This window comes from Mauremys reevesii, linkage group 2 (assembly GCF_016161935.1).
Source record: "Mauremys reevesii isolate NIE-2019 linkage group 2, ASM1616193v1, whole genome shotgun sequence".
In the NCBI taxonomy this organism is placed as follows: domain Eukaryota; kingdom Metazoa; phylum Chordata; order Testudines; family Geoemydidae; genus Mauremys; species Mauremys reevesii.
Genome location: NC_052624.1, coordinates 170,943,413 through 170,960,796, shown reverse-complemented (window position 1 = coordinate 170,960,796; position 17,384 = coordinate 170,943,413). Strand labels below are relative to the sequence as shown.

Here is a 17,384-nt window from a genome sequence, read left to right as displayed (position 1 = left end):
GGTTCTTTAATTCTAACAGGAGAAAAATGATAAAAAGCAGTAACAATTATTACTTTGAGAACTAAACAGCCAATATAGCTACAAGTGAGCATATCAGTGGAGTTAAAAACATGCAGTTACTTATATATGTCAACATCTGACTATAGCCACACCTCAATCACATATTTTCTCTATATATTCTTTCCCCTTACCACTGATTATCAAAGTATTTGTATGTAAATGAGCACCTCTCTATTTCTTATCAGCTTCTTCCACATGCTTATTATAATTTGTGACAGCAGCAAATTATGTTGGAGGAAGTGGAGGTCATAACAGGAGAAACAAATTTTACACTGCATCTGCCTCAATAGATACCAAAAAAAAAAAAAAAATCTAGTTTACAACTTTAATTCCCAGTGGCAAATTGGAATTTGAATAGAAGAAGCTGCAATCCAAATCAGACACTGCTGTTCAAGAGATTCAGAGAGGAAGCAAGAACTATATGGTATGCTTAAGGCTGCGAGTTTGTGACGGAGGTCACGGATTCCATGACATTCCATGACCTCAGTGACTTGCGCAGCAGCTGGTACACCTGGACCGGGTGCCGCCTGAGCATCTCAGGCAGCCTCTGGGCCAGGCACGCCAGCTGCTGCTGGGGCAATCTCGGGCCACTGTGCCCATCTTCCCCAGCAGCAGCAGGAGTTTGGATGTGGAAGCGGGCTTAGGGCTGGGGTACGGGAGGGTGTGAGGGCTCAAGGCAGTGCTTACCTTGGGGGGCTCCCCAGAAACAGCAACATCCCCCTCCCTCAGCTCCTAGCTCAGAGGCATAGCCAGGCAGCTTTGCACACTGCCTCCGCCTACAGGCACCGCCCCCACAGCTACCATTGGCCGCGGTTCACAGCCAATGACAACTGCTGAGCTGGTGCTTGGAACTGACACAGCACGCAGGGTTGCCTGGCCACACCTTTGCCTAGGAGCTGAGGGAAGGGGATGTGTCCATTTCCAGGGAGGTGTGGAATCTCCAGCTCCTGCCCACCCAGGCTGTGTGCCCCCGCAGGCCACCCCTCCACAAGCACTCGCAGCATCCCCTGGGCTGCCCCCATGGCTAGAGGTGGGCATGTGGGGGGTGGGGGGGGGAAAGTCTACCGCTGGAGGCTCCAGCTGAACCAGGGGATGGCGGCTGAAGCCTGCCCCTGGAGCCCCTAGGCACTGCAGAGAGGAGCCACTGCTTTGCTCCCTCCCCCATTCATCTCTGCACAAGAGGCTGTCGTAAACACAGGAAAAACCCCTGGTGGCCGCATTTGAGACACACTGCTTGAGGGCCTACAAGTCCACTCAGTCCTACTTGTTCAGTCAATCGCTAAGACAAACAAGTTTGTTTACATTTACAGGAAATAATGCAGCCCACTTCTTATTTACAATGTCACCTGAAAGTGAGAACAGGCATTCAGATGGCACTTTTGTAGTCAGCGTTATAAGGTATTTACGTGCCAGATATGCTAAACATTCAGAGACGAAATCAAGGGCTGTTTATAAAGTGGCGGTAATCCCAACTCACTTTTTTCCAGACCAGAAGATCACCATGGGTGAAGTCAAAATGCCCATTGTGATCCTTGGAGACCCCGCTTACCCTTTAATGCTGTGGCTCATGAAACCCTACACAGGGAGCCTTGACAGCAGCAAGGAGTGGTTCAAACACAGGTTGAGCTGGTGCAGAATGACTGTGGAGTGTGCTTTTGGCCGTTTAATGGGCCGCTGGCGCTGTCTGTATGGGAAGCTGGACCTGGCCAATGACAGCATCACCGCGGTTATATCCTCCATAACATTTGCGAAGGGAAGGGTGAATGCTTCACTCAGGCATGGACCTCGGAGATTCAACACCTGGCGGTTGAATTTGAACAGCCAGAGAGCAGGGCTATTAGAGGGGCCCAGCGTTGGGCTGCAAGGATTAGGGATGCCTTGAGTGAGCAATTTGAGGCTGAAAGCCACCAGTAATGTCTGGTGCCCTGCACCAATGTTAATAGGAATCTGTGTTTGCTAAGCTGACTTCCAGTGCCTGTTGCTTTCCTGGGCTAAGGCATCTTTTACTTTATGCAATAATAAAGAATGTTTTCAAAAAAAATCCATTTATTGAATAGAAAATTCATTTATTGAAAGGAAACAACTGCTTGGGAAACAGAAAGGGCAAGGGGTTGGGGTGGGGAACGGTACAATCGCAGATTTGCGTATGTCCTGTTATCATACTCGGCCTTCCTGTCTGGAGTGCTGTGCAATGAGTGCAGCACTTCAGGCTAGCTAAAATGCATGGAGATGAGGGTTTAGTGCAGTGGGTAAGAGTCGTAGTTTTCAGGGCTGGGTGGTGAAGCTATAGGTGTTGGAGGCAGCTGGTGGTGATAAGAACCCAGATGTTGGGGAAAGTGGGTTGGAGTTGACATGGGGGCACAAGGGAAAAAGTTTTGGAACAAGGACTGCGGGGGTGGGAGGGAGGGGAGAGGCGCGGTGTGGTAATGCTCCGCCTGCATGGCTACGAGCACCGGGATCGAGTCTGTTTGGCGCTCCATGATGCTTATCAGCCGATCCATGCTTTGCTGCTAGTGATCTGCATTCTGCTGGAGGATCCTCCTTTCACTCTCCCTCCACTCCTGCACTTTTAGATTCTCGTTAAGTGACTGCTGCATTACTTCATGCAGCATGTCTTCTCTGCTTCTACGTAGCCTCTTCTGGATTCTTTGCAGTCTCTCGGCCGGTGATGACATGGACAGCTGAGATCTCAAGGTTGCATCTGTAAAGACAAAATGCAACACTTAACAGAGCCAGCATTGTTCAAGACAGAGCAATGATTCCCCCGGACTTAAGGAGGGCAATCACAGTCTACACAATAGCATAATTTGCCCATCCCAAAGTGAGCGCACATAACCCACAGGAGCCCCAAAATGGTAAGCACAGGGTCAAGGGGGACTGATTGTTTCATGGCTGTACTGTCTTCTGAGTTTCTGTGCCTTGGGGAGAGCAAACAGCTGCAGGGGTCCCCTATACTCAACACTGTCCACACATTTTCCATAGGAGTTCATCCTGGAAGATCTCTCGCTGCTGAGGGTGCCCTGGGAAGCAAGGGAGGGTCTTCTACTACAATGCAGCTTCTGCTCTGGCCCATATGCAGCTTGCCTGTGTGCAGCAATGGTCCCCCCACCCCTCAGGGCACAGCGGTGTGGACACGTTAGCCTGACTGGGACAAAGACCACAGTGGCTCTCCCAAGAAACCTGCGCAAGCGCATTGCCCAAGTTCTGGCTGAGACCTTTGAAAAGATCACTGAGGCCGATTACCGTGATGTGAGAGAGCACATCAACGCCCTAGTCTGCATCTAGGCATGCATGCAGCCCTAACCCTCCTCACCCCAAGAGTCCACACCAAATAACTTCCTTCCCAAAATAAAAGGTGCTTACCAGGAACCTCCTCTGGTGTTGGTCCTTCGCTAAGCACCGGCCGCTGCGACTGGCTACCTTCCTCCTGGCTTGAGAGCAGCTCCTGGCTGCATGCATCTAGGGATTCCGGGGTGTCTTCCTCCTCCTCAGCACACTTACTCCTGCTTTGCTCCTCCTCCTTGAACTGGGCTCTGAAGTGTCCATGGTGGTACTCAGAGAGGAGGTGGGGTCGCCTCCAAGTATCACGCCCAGCTCTTTGTAGAAACAGCAGGTCGCGGGGACAGCGCCGAAGTGGTGGTTTGCCTCGCAGGCTTTGCGCTAGGCATGCCGCAGCTCCTTCACTTTAACCTTGCACTGCAGTGTGTCCCTGTCATGGCCCCTTTCCATCATGTCTCCATATCTGCCCAAAGGTATCGTAAATCTTATGACTGGAGCCCAGCTGGGCTGGACAGCTTCCTCCCCGCAAACACTGATAGGTCCAGCACCTCGCAACTGCTCCATACTGGGGATCGCCTGGCGCATGGAGGCATGGTCACCTGGAAAGATTCACTGAGAGCACTCCATGCCTAGATGAGCAAACAGGAAGGGGATTTTCATAATTCCCAGATAATTTAAAGGGCAGGTCTGACGGTTGGTCACCTGAAGGCAGGGCAGTAGAGTTCAAACTGATGACCAGAGTGGCTAGAACAGGCATTGTGGGACACTTCTGGAGGCCGATCAGAGTGTGTTAACAGACCAGGGCTTCCACACTGGTGCCATGGTGCTCCAGCTGGGGCACAGCAAGCGTTATGCTTCTCGAGGTGAATTACCAGGGGCCCTCCAGCTGTGGCGTCCGTGCGCTCTACACGTGCCTTGCCAGTGTGAACACTGGGCTGCTTTAATGTGCTCTAACTCGCAAATGTAGCCATGCCCAAAGGAGAAAGAAATGGGGAGGCCAAAAGAAACACTTAAAAGACACCCTCAAGATAATATCAAGAGGTGTGGCATTGACACCACACACTGGGAGACAGCAGCCCAGGATAGGGATAACTGGCAAAGACTTGTCAGAGAGGGAACATTCACTTTTGAGGAAAATTGCCTTGCCCTGGTCACAGAAAAACGCCAGAAAAGAAAGGAAAGACTGCTGTCACGCAGCAATGGTGGCCCAACCCTGTCTTCCAACACCTCCTGCAGTGTCTGCTAACAAGACTGTGTCTCAAGAATTGGACTTCGCAGTCACCAAAGGACCCATGAAAAATAAAACCTATGAAAGAGATCATCCTCAACCTTGAGGGATAGCCGACGAGGCTCAACATTCATATGCCCTTTCATGCTTCAGCCACCATTCCAGAGGACATACTTCCATGCTGATGACACTTGTTAAAAATATAATGCATTAATTACATTTGTGACTGAACTCCTTGGGGGAGAATTGTATGTCTCCTGCTCTGTGGTTCTACCGCATTCTGCCATATATTTTGTGTTATGGCAGTCTCATATGATGACCCAGAATATGTTGTTTAAGAACACTTTAATTGCAGATTTGACAAAATGCAAAGGTACCAATGTGAGATTCTAAAGATAGCTACAGCACTCGACCCAAGGTTTAAGAATCTGAAGTTCCTTCCAAAATCTGACGGGATAAGGTGTGGAAGGCTGTCAGAAGTCTTAAAAGAGCAACACTTCCATGCAGAAACTACAGAACCCAAACCACCAAAAAAGAAAATCAACCTTCTGTTGGTGGCATCTAAACTCAGATGATGAAAATGAACGTGCATCAGTGCACTCTGCTTTGGATCGTTATCAAGCAGAACCCATTATCAGCACAGACGCATGTCCTCTGGAATGGCGGTGAAAGCATAAAGGGGCATATGAATGTTTAGCATATCTGGCACATAAACACCTTGCAAAGTCGGTTACAACAGTGCCAAGGGAATGCCTGTTCTCACTTTCAGGTGACATTGTAACTAAGAAGTGGGCAGCATTATCTCCCATAAATGTAAACACTGTTTTTCTTAGTGATTAAGTAGTAGGACTGAGTGGACTTATAGGCTCAAATTTTACGTTTTATTTGAGTGCAGTTATGTAAAAAAAAATTCTACATTTGTAAATTGCACTTTCACGATAAAGAGATTGCACAACAGTACTTGTATGAGAACTGAGAAATACTATTTATTTAGTTTATATTTATCAGTGCAAATATTTGTAATAAAAATAATATAAAGTGAGCACTGTACATTTTGTATTCTCTGTTGTAACAGAATTCAATAATATTGAAAATGCAGAAAACATCCAAAAATATTTAAATAAACGGTAGTCTATTATTGCTTAACCGTGCAATTAAAACTGTGATTAATCGTGATTAATTTTTTTAATCGTTTGACAAGCCTAGTTATAAGCTTTCATTACTTTGCATACAAAAGTAATGCAAAAATTGGGTCGGAAAGGAAAGTATATCAGTTTTCTTCCTCACTCTACTGTAAATAAGGATCTGACTGCTATTTTCCTTTATGCACTCCTGATTTATAAGTCTGCCATAAAATTGACTGCTGCTTGTATTAAATTATCAGAAGCATTTATTTGTATATAAGAGTATGTAAACTGAATCAGCCAAGTAGTCCCAATTCAGAAGACAGATCTTTTATTTCACATAGTTCACATTCGGACTCATAAAGGCTAGAAACTTTTATAAAATAAAGTTTAAAAAAATCTGCAGATGAGTATGATGTAAGTATTGGTATCTCTCATGGAGAGAGTGGGTATTTCAGAAACTTCTTTTTCAGTTCTTTTTTAAATGAACAATGAACTTTCCACTAATCCCTTTGGAAGATTACTCCAGAGTAACAGATTTCACCATGAGAAAGATTTTCCTGATATTCATGTTAAGAGTTCGTTTGTTTATTTTCATCCTATTACTCTTTGTTGCAGTTCTCTGTACTACTTTAAACATTTCCCCCCACTCCTTGGTGTGTACTTACTTTATATATTTGTCAGAGTTGTTACATTACCTGTCCTTTTCTCCCTCCTCCATCACTGATTACTCAAACTATACATAGTTTATTCTTTTAATCTTTCCATGCATGCAAATTTCTATGCAAGCAGATCTTCCCCTATAATTTTTGGTATGCACAAAATGCTCTCTACAAAATTAAGTTTTTGTTTATAATTTTCTAGCCCTTCTGACTACCAGAGATCAGTCTATATCAGAAAAGTTTTCACAAATGCACCACTGTAATTTCACTGAGACAGGTTTCAGTGGTAGCCTGTTAGTCTGTATCAGCAAAAAAAAACAAAAACAAAAAAAAATGAGGCGTCCTTGTGGCACCTTAGAAACTAACAAATTTATTTGGGCATAAGCTTTCATGGGCTAGAACCCACTTCATCAGATGTATGAAGTAAAAAATACAGTAGCAGGTATACATACATGAAAGGATGGGGGGTGCTTTACCAAGTGTTAGGTCAGTCTAATGAGATAAATCAATTAACAGCAAGATATCAAGGGAGGAAAAATAACTTTTGAAGTGGTAAGAGAGTGTCCCATTACAGACAGTTAACAAGAAGGTGTGAGTAACAGTAGTATTAGTATTGGGGAAATTAAGTTTAGGTTTCGTAATTACCCAACCACTCCCAGTCTTTATTCGAGCCAAATCTGATGTTATCTAGTTTGCAAATTAATTCCAGTTTTGCAGCAATAAATTTGTTAGTCTCTAAGGTACCACAAGGACTTCTGTTTTTTTCTGTAATTTCATTAATTACTGTATATACTCGTTCATTAGCCCGTTTGTTTATAAACCGACCCCCGCCCCCAAGATGGATAAGTAAAAGTAGCAAAAAATGTATGACCCTTTCATAAGCCAACCCTATATTTCAGGGGTTGGAAAACTTTGGCTCTCAGCCCATCAGGCTAAGCCGCTGATGGGTCAGGACGTTTGTTTACCTGGAGCATCTGCAGACATGGAGCCCCTCAGCTCCCTATGGCTGCAGTTCGCCATTCCCAGCCAATGGGAGCTGCGGGAAGCAGCACCTACAGATGCTTCAGATGAGCCCACTGCCAGGCTGGGGTCTTGGCCGCCGGTCCCGCTCAGCCCACTGCGGCTCTGGCTGCTGGCCGGCGTCCGGCCACAGGCCCCCCTCAGCCCGCTGCTGGCCTAGGTGAATGGAACCCCAGGCCGGCAGCAGGCTGAGTGGGCCGGTGGCATAAGATCAGCATTTTAATTTAATTTTAAATGAAGCTTCTTAAACATTTTGAAAACCTTGTTTACTTTATATACAACACTAGTTTAGTTATATATTATATAGACTTATAGAGAGACCTTCTAAAAATGTTAAAATATATTACTGGCACACGAAACTCTTAAATTAAAGTGAATAAATTAAGACTCGGCACACCACTTCTGAAAGGTTGCCAACCCCTGCACTAAAACAACCTAATTCAAAATGCCTTCTGTCTTACAATACCAGCTGGAAAATGTTGGAATAGGACCAAGGAGAGAAAGAAGATACAACTAACTAACTAACTAGCTAGCTGTCCAGCAGACTCTTGCTAACTAAATTCTACAGATTCTGGCAAAAAATCCCAAAGTAGTTCTGATGGGAGGGATGTTGCAACAATTTCATAATATTAGAATATCTCAGATTGGGCAAAAAGTTTTAAACACTTAAGTAAGCTAACCTTTTATATATATATCCATAGAGAATACTTTAGGAAATTTACTATCAGAAAGGATAGCTAATATATTCACAAACCTTCGGCCTACAAAAGTCAACATCATATTTTGCTACTAAGTAGGTATTACAATAAAACATTTCTGCACCATTATAATGTTTTTAAAATAAAATTTCATGTGACCCAGAAACAGTATGTATTGTTTTTTATATCTTTGAAAAGCAACTAGTAAAAAAAGCCCTTCGAACTATTACAGCCAGAAATCAAATTACAATTTAAGATAGGTCCAACATAGGGTCTAAAAAGCCTTGACCGAATCCCTTCGCCTTTATATTAAGCCAATAGTTCCCAAATTGCGGCCCATGAAGCCCTCATGAACCCCTCTCATGGTGAGTAAAATCACCAGAGTAAGTGACCACTGCAGGACTTAAGAGGCTGGGAGGGCATGACTGATGTATGGCTATATATTTATACTTAGGGCTTGTCTACGCATAAAATAGTGCAGCTACACTGCTCTAGCACTTCATCACCTATACCAACGGGGGGGGCGGGGTCTCCCATCAGCATAGGGGTCAACAGAAGAATTCTTCCATTGACCTCATGCTGTCTACACTGGGGACTAGGTCTAACTACACCACTCAGGGGCATGGATTTTACACACCCCTAATCAACTTAACTTTTTAGAGTAGCCTAGATCTTAAATCACTACTCCAGCATAACTGAGCTTTGCTGCTGTAGTATTTTAGTGCAAACCACTAGGAAAACTACCTCCCTGCGAAGCAATAGCTAGGTCGACAGAAGATTTCTATTGACCTAGTGCTGTCTACACTGGGGGTTAGGTTGGCATAATCACATCTCTCAAGGGTGCAGATTTTTCACACCATTGAGACATGCACCTATGCTAATGTAAATTGCCAGTGTAAATTAGCTCTATGTCCCCATTGGAGAAGTTGGGGGGGGGTTCGGTCTGGTTAATTGATTGCCTGTGATCTCAGGGTAGACGACACCTGTGCAAAGGGCCTCTGAAGATTCCACAAATGTATGTTGAGGCCCAGCCTGCCCCTTACAAGAGTCCCAGCCACCTGGAGTTCAGTCACTTTTAACTCCAGATAAAAGTCTCTAATGAAGAACGAAGTCTGAGAGACTGTTGCTCTTTCACAAAACACTCTGCACCCTGACTCTAACGCCCACAGCACCAAACACAAGACAAGTGAGTATGGAACAGCCTCCAAGCTGCTGGATGCCCACACGCGGCGGGAGCCGGCCCCAGTTTCACTAGGAGAGAGCAGGCTGGAGCCCAGCAGCTCCAGGGCCGGAGGGGATTCGCAACACCCCTCCTTAGGGTGAGCAGCCTGTGAAACATCGGGACGGGGGGGGAGGGGGGGAGGGTAAAAGGCGCCTATACGGAAAAAAACCCCACGAACATCGGGACTGACCCTCCCCCTCGCACCTTAGCAACCACCCCTGGGCGCCCGAGGCAGGAAGGCAGGAGCACGAGGAGCCCCGCACTCCAAGCGCGTGCACGGCCTCTCCCCCTCGCGGCCTGGCTCGTGCTCGCTGGGGCCGGGGAAACGGACGCCGCGTGCAGTCCCACCGCCCAGGCCCGCCATGGGTCTCACGCCAAAGGCCCAGCCAGGGCCCTCGCGACTCCCCTCTCCCCCCAGCAAATCAGCCTTAGCGACCGTTATAGCCACCTCCCGCCACAAGGCGCCTCACAGCGTCTCCCTCCCACTCTCCCCCCGAGAGGCGCCTTCCCAAAGGGGCCGCCCTGACTCTTACTCGGGCTCCCGCAGCACAGACTCCACCGCGGCGGCCATTTTGAACTTCCAAACTCCTTCGCTGCCGCTGGTGAGACGGGGCCGCAGCGCATGCGCGATGGGGCGCCAAGGGTCGAGGCGAGGAAACGCGCCACCTCGGCGACCCACCGGAAATGAACCGCACCCTGCAGCGAGGGAGTAAGTTACTTCCGGTGGCTCTTTTGCTAGGGAGCGTCTGTAAAGAGCCACCTCCAGGCCCAGCAGCGCAATCCCAGAACAAGTGGTTGGGGGAGGGAGTCTTAGCCAGTCACGATGGCTCAAGCGATCTGGATGCGGCGCCCTGACACTGGCAGCTGCGTGGGGCGGGCGCACCCAGCGTTTGAGAGGTGGGTGGATGATAGTGGCGGAGGAGACAGGAAATTTGGGGTGATTGTAGAAGAAAGGGGAGGGGGTGAACAGGCAGGTGCTCAGGACTTCTTGGGATGTGTGGCCCCCAGATGTCACACCAAATAAGAAATGGGATACTAAACACTGAAAACCAGGAGTACAACCAAAAACTACCTCGGCTACCTAAAGTTGTGGGCATATGGAGTTAATTTAAGTAAAAGATAAACTGCCAGGGAGGGTAGGCCCAAAGTACAGACATTGTGGGTATTGTTGATTTATGTTTTATGAAACTTAATAACTCATAAACAAGATTTCACTGTTTGTTTTAATGTCAGAGCAGGCATAGTGATGAGCGTCTGCAACCCAGATACTCAAGGCATTCGCAGCCTTGCCCTAGTGTATTAGAAGAAGGCAATGAGACTATGTCAACAGTAGCACTTTTGTCGGTATAATTTATGTTGCTCAGGGGTGTGAAAAAAACGCACCGAGTGACGTGAGTTACACAAACAGAAGTGCCAGTGTGGACAACGCTTATATCAGCGTGACATGCACTCCTGCTGACATAGCTACCATGGCTTGTTGGAGGTGGTTTAAGTATGTCAATGGCCATGGGAGAGCTCTTTCCTGTCGGCCTAGAGTGGCTACACAAGCGATCTTACAGCAGTGCAGCTGCATCCGTACAGCTGTGCCACTGTAAGCTCTCTAGTGTAGATGTGGCCCTAAACTGAGTAGGAAGTCTTGCAAGATTGTCATGAAAATCTAGCAGCTAGTGATAATATTTGGGGGTGGGAATTATATTTTGCAGACATTAATTTTTTTAAATAAATTATTCTGGATGGTAAAGTGATAATTTTTTCAGCCTGGAAACAAAAATGAACCCCAGGTGTCTGTTTCCATTTTCAAAATGGGAAGAAATGCAGTCGGGAAACAGCATAAGCACAGAAAATTAAACTAGAGTTTAAAAATGGTTTCAGTTGTGATAATCTTGGGTGCTAATAATGCTAATACTTAGTACGCTGCTATTATTACCTAGCATTCATTATAGGTACTATGTACTAGATAATACTTAGTCCTGCCTTGAGTACAGGGGGATGGACTAGACTGGACGGCTTCTTGTGGTCCCTTCCAGTGCTAGGATTGTATGATTATGGCCTAGTTATTACTTAGTCCTGCCTCACTGCAGGGGACTGGACTAAATGACCTGCACGTGGATGATGATGTTGTGAAAGACTAACCAAGAACTGTGCTAAGCACTGTACAGAGCACTAGATGATAATATCACTTTCCAAGACCTGCTTCAAAGAGCTCATACGCAACCATAAATTACCACGTGTTGGACTATAACGATGAAGAACCTGAAGCACAGCGCATTTAAATGACCGAGCTAAGCTCAGAAAGGGATGGGAACGGGGAGGCGCTCGCGGACCTCGAGCTGTCGCTAGTGTTTAAAGCGTTGAGTTTTGGGTTTCAAACGAGTCCTTCCGCGGAGCTCTTGGGTGTGTCACTTTACACACAGCCCCTTAGAGTGGGGGCAGCCTGGTATTATGGAGGGAGGAGGCGGGAGGGCTGAGCGCGCGCTCTAACACTGCCCGCTTGGTTCCGGGCCGGAAGCCGGAAAGCTAGCGGAGAGGGGCGTGACTGAGCCGTGGAGGGCCGGAAGCAGGGTGAGACTAATTCAGCAACAGAGCCACTGACCCCTGCAGAGGGGAATGGAACCTTCCTTCCTTCCATTCACGCGCCGCTGACCCGGGCAGTGAGGGAGCGGCACGTGCTTTCAGCAGCGAGTCCGTCCAAGCAGCAGGGGCTTTTGCAGGGGGGTGGCCGGGGAGGATGAGGCGCAGCCGTTGTAGCTGTAGGTGGCGCTTTGAGGTGACCGTGTGCCCTTGGCAAAAGCGTGGGGGAAGCCGCAGGAAAAAGGAAGAGCAGGGAGGGGAGGCGAGCTGCCAAACGGGCGCAAGAGGGACCCGCCACTGATTGTCTTCCTCTGGCCCTAGCCCCTGCTGCTACTACCTCCCTGGTTTTGCTGTTGAATCACTGTAGCAGGTACGGTCAGCTGGTTCTTCGCCGTTCTCTGTGTAAGGGGAATTCACAGCGCCCGAAAACAAAATATAAAAGTAGAGCCCTGCAGTGGATACATTTGTATGTCCTCTGATCCGTGATCTGCAAACGTCACTGGATTTAAAGTGGATATCTGCAGATTTGCAGGGCTCTAGATATAAGGAGTGATACTGCACTGGTGGGAGGAGGGAGAAGGTATGCAGAGGGATGTACTACAGATGATCAGATATAGAGCTTCCAGCTGCTGTGATGCATTCTGGATTATTTTATTGTTTATTTTAAAAGAATCGGGGAGGTTAACAGACTGTAAATATTTGTATAAAAAGGTACAGCCCTTTGTCAGTAGTGGATGTTCTGTATATATGTCAACTCTGTAAGATTTGTGAATGAATGTATGCTGAGATGTTTGTATCTTAATGATGCATTTTTCTATGAAAAAGGCTTTGCCATGGGATTCATAAATGTTATGAAAGTCCCAAAATGAATACACAACAAAAATCCAGCAGAGGAGAAAGTAACAAATGATTTTGGATTGTTTTTTTAAACATAAATAGTTTTCTAAAATCTCAAGTTTGAAGTTACAGAAAAAATGTTTCATCTGTATTATTAATAATTTACTGAAGTAAAAAGAGCTGTGTTGTATGAGGCATTTAGGTTTAAATTTTCTACTGGCAAAACTTCTGTTGTCTTCCAAGAGGCTATGATTTCACCCTTGAATTTTATATACACTAATGCAATTTAGATTAATAATCTGACCCTAGGGCCTCCTGTAACTTCTGAAAAAAGGCAACAATAATAATTGAAATATTAATATACCACAGCATAGTATGCATCAATCTCTACTTGGGAAAATGTAAATAGATACTTTAAGTATATCTTGCTTAGTATTACTGAAGATTTAGGATAAATTATCTTCTTCTGGAGAAGATTGCTGATATATGAGTTTTGCAGATTATAGAACAGCTACTAACTGCTTTATTTATGTTTCGCTTATAGACTTGTGTACTTGCACTTTCTGAAGATGAATGAATTTAAATATAAATACCAATACATTCCTTCCACAAACCTACATTTACCTGAGGAGATTACAACATCCCGATTGTATGCCTCTGCAGCAGAGGGCTTTGAAGTCCAAATTGCCAGCCTGGTGGAAATGTTTTTGGTTGAAGTGTACAGGTGCAAACTTTGTCAGTTCACAAGCAGTATCAAGAATAAAATCAGAACTCACATGACTAATATTCACAAACAAGGTAGAATTTGCCACATTTCTGAGTGCCTTGAAATAGGCCCAGATCAAGATGAAAATTACTCTTACAGCATAGGGGATGAAATCTGCCAAGAAAACAAAGAAAATGAAGAAAACCTTGCAAAGATGTCATTTCTGTTGCCTATGTACCAGATGCTTCATAACATGAGCCCTGAATGCTGTGATGTGAGCCTGGGGAGTCACGGTGATCATCCTAATGTCTCTCCTTCTAGTAAGGTAAACACACTGTTTGAAGAAGAAGCAGGTCAGTTTCAGCTTGAGGAACCCTGCTCTGTGGTGCCTAATCCCCTCTCATATTCCACAGACCCCAATGAATCTAAAAAAAGCAAAGATGAGGAGGAAACCCAATCTGAACATCTCATGTCACTTGGCCTGTGTCGCATTTCCAGCATTAAAACTCAAGCTTTAGAGGTAGAAGTGAAAACAACTAAAGTTGAAGTCAAACAAGAAAATAGTAAAATTAAGAAGGTCAGACCTGAAAACAGTGGCTTAGCTCAACCTTTGAAAGGTATTTGCACCTTAAAACCAAGTGCTGAAAGAATACAGCACTGCAACATATGTGACCAAGAACTGAAGTCAAAGGGTGCTTATAAAATCCATGTTAAATGTCATCATGGGGACGAGGGCTTCAAATGTGTTTATTGCAATTGCTGCATGATGGAATGGAACTTAATGGAAAATCATTTAAAAACACACAAGCCAATAAAAGAGAGCTACCAGTGTGTGATTTGCAAGAGAGTTTTTATGTCGCCAAGTGCATGGAAAATGCACAGGAACAACCATCATGGAAAACGTAATCTCTTTCAATGCACAAAGTGTTCATCTCTTTATGAAACAGAGCAAGTGAGAAATCTGCACGTATCTTGTCATTATGGTGACTTGTTTAAATGTTTGCACTGTGATTTTATTGGTAAGTCTCAAAAAATTATTTTTCTCATACTTTCACCCTCATTGTAAACCTGTCTGTAAGCATAATGTATATTGGGAGTTACAAAGATGCACTTCTAGAGTTTCAGCATGTAATATGATACCATCTGTGATGAGCTATAACAAATAATCTTAGTGTTACTGGGAAATTTGTTACAGGCAGGAGCAATACAAATCTGTATGTTTAATAAGCTTTTGCAAATGTACCTTTGTATGGAAATGTTACTATGCTCTACAGAATTGCAGCTCATTTTCAACTATAATCTGTAGATTCTAAATATTAAAAAAAAAAAAGTTGGAGTTTAACTTCTATTAGGACTTGAAAGTCATGTCACATGCAATAAGAAAAGTAACTTCACGTGGATTTACTCTGTCTCTAGTTTAATAACACTCTGCTATTTTTATCTTTAAACCACTACATTGCCACTGTAAAATTAACTAATACTTACTTGGCTGTGACGTAGCTATTACTTATATTTTATGAATAGGGAAACTGACAAAGACCAAGTGACTTGCTTAGAATGACAGAATTCCTAGCTTCCAGTATGGTTCTCAGTCCAATAGACAACATTGCCTTCTCTGTCTTCAAATATTATTATATCAAATCATGGCATATAATGCAAAAATTCTTAGTGCCTATGTCAGGCTGCTTTCTGCCACTTAAGTTTCTTCCTTCTCACTTTTTTTGTTGCAGTCTGTCTGAAAGTGCAAACTGAAGCTATCTGTGTGGGTGGTATTTGGAGAAGGTGCTATGGTGTCTGTAGCTGTAGTCGGTAGTCATTGTAATAGCTTGTAAATGTAGCGAATTAGAATATCCATTGAAGAATGAGGTGAGTATGGTGGCACATGTAAAACAAGTTCCTGTGATAATGACTAGGTTGGAAAACTTGCTTGGAATGAGATCTTGTATAGAAAAGGATTTATTGCCCTCAGATTATGTGTTGATCCATGTGAGATTGAGGCGCTAGTTTTGTCTGTTTTGGTCTTGTTTGAGATTGCATGTACCTGGAGTGGACCTCATCTACAGAATTCCTGCAAGAAGTAAAAATGACTGCTGAATCTTGTTACTTTCAGAATCAATTTCAAAATTCACTACTTCAACTTTCTCTTGGTAGTTTCTTCATACAAATACACAACACCTCCACTTATTCATAGACAAGCAAGAAGTATATAAACTAATTAAACTGTTTCTCTTACAGGGTGGAAAGGAAGGTGGGAGAGAAAGGGAGATTGATATAGTTATTTCTGTTTTAAAATAGTTTGAAGGATTCCAATTCTACAGTTATAGAAGTGACTATAAGTGCAGATATAAACATACAACTTGCTCCATTCAGTGTAATGAACCATTCATTTCAAAGTCTAATTTTGTGTTTTTAATGGAGACACTCTATCCAATTAGTGTTTTTGTTTTTGTTTGTTTGTTTTTAGTTTTAGCTTAAGTGACTAGAGGTGGTTTGTTTTTATGTCTACACTATGCAACTTTTAGTGACACAGCCGTGCCGCTAAAAGATGCGCATTGTAGCCACTGTTTGTAGGCGGCTCTCCCGCCGACAAAAAAAACTTCCATCCCCAATGAGCAGCAGTAGCTTTGTCAGCAGGAGAGCTCTCCTGCTGACAAAGTGCTGTTCACACCGGCGCTTTTCCTCGGCAAAACTTTTGTCATTCAGGGGTGTGTGGGGTTTGTTTTTTTTCCCCCACACTTCTGAATTCTGCTTTCAGATACACTTGTGTAACATCCATTGACTCTGATGAGAAGTGTGTCTGTGTTTTTTAAGGGCAGAATGTGTCCCTTAATGTTAAATTAAAATATGATGTAAATATTTTTTTGAAGTGGACCTACCTGTTAAAAGATGTCACCAGTGTCAGCACCACATAACGGGTGGTAATGTAGCATTATAACCTGTTTCATAAATATTTCAGGTATTCCTTTTTTTTGCATTTCTCACAAAAATGCAAAGTGATCACAAAACTGAGCTCTTCTAAAAGGATATTGTATTTTGTTGAATTCTGAAGACTCTGAAGTGGAGAAACAGTATAAGAATAGCAAGGGTTTTTTTTAATTTTATTTTTTTTCCAGATTATTATCTCTTAGTCATAATAGCCCATAGCAGATAATGGGGCTCACGCTAATATTTAATCTTGGCAGAGATGCCAAGTCTACAGTTCTAATGAGTTTGTATAACTGAGATAATAAAGACCTGCTTTTTCTCTATAGCAATGGTTTTGGAAATTGTAGTAAATTTTAATTGCTGTGAAGTTTATTAGTAAGCCCTGAACTTGCTTTGCTCTTAAATTGATTACTTGAGTTGCCCAGGAAAGTGAAAACTTAATAACTCTGTGTGCTGCATACTTGTTCTGACTTTTAACCTCAAGGACAATTACAATGGTGACAGGGAAATATTTGTACAAGAATAAATGTTTTCTCTCTTTCCTGTACTAGTTTTATCAGTTATGTTAAAATTTACATTAGCTTTATCCCATACCCTTATCCTACAACAAAACTATAGACTTGTCGCACTTTTGGCTTCTTTTGGTATGCATTTTACATTGATTAGTGTTTGTACTTCATTTAGCACCCCTTTCTGTCCCCCTCCCCCAAAATAAGAAAGAAAAAGGTAGTTTTAAGCTGGCGTGATCATTGTGATTCTCAGTATAGACCTGTGATGGAGGACAGAAAGGCCCAAAGAACAGATAATGGCACTAGCTTCCCACCTATGGGTCAGTATTCTGAATCTGGCCTTGATCAGTTAGACCAAAAGTTACCACCATGTACTGTCTGTTCAGTAACCATATATAAGAATTCCTTGTGTGAAAGAAGTTCATGCTCTCAGTCATGTTTCCTACTGAACAGGTGTTCACATCACAAAAAACACCCCACATTGGCATTTTTCATAGCAGTCTTGGAGAAGAGCCAAGAGCAGAGCGGGAATGGAAATGGAAT

At 44.1% G+C, this 17,384-nt stretch overlaps 2 protein-coding genes across 7 annotated transcripts in view; one reads left to right on the top strand and one right to left on the bottom strand.

Moving 5' to 3' along the window:
* PRPF4B (pre-mRNA processing factor 4B) overlaps positions 1-9,959 on the bottom strand; it is a 45,734-nt gene extending 35,775 nt beyond the window's left edge. For all 3 annotated transcript variants that reach the window (XM_039527700.1, XM_039527701.1, XM_039527702.1), the window contains exon 1: positions 9,827-9,959. In XM_039527700.1, the coding sequence (XP_039383634.1) occupies positions 9,827-9,864 (38 nt within the window). In that variant the 5' untranslated portion in view covers positions 9,865-9,959. The remainder of the gene's footprint in view (positions 1-9,826) is intronic.
* The window catches only part of LOC120399459 (oocyte zinc finger protein XlCOF6-like), a 32,831-nt gene continuing 24,596 nt past the window's right edge, over positions 9,150-17,384 (top strand). Inside the window, exons 1-2 of one of the 4 annotated variants that reach the window (XM_039527706.1) lie at positions 9,150-9,257; positions 13,246-14,426. In XM_039527706.1, the coding sequence (XP_039383640.1) occupies positions 13,271-14,426 (1,156 nt within the window). In that variant the 5' untranslated portion in view covers positions 9,150-9,257; positions 13,246-13,270. The other 3 variants (XM_039527703.1, XM_039527705.1, XM_039527704.1) reach the window with 3 other exon arrangements.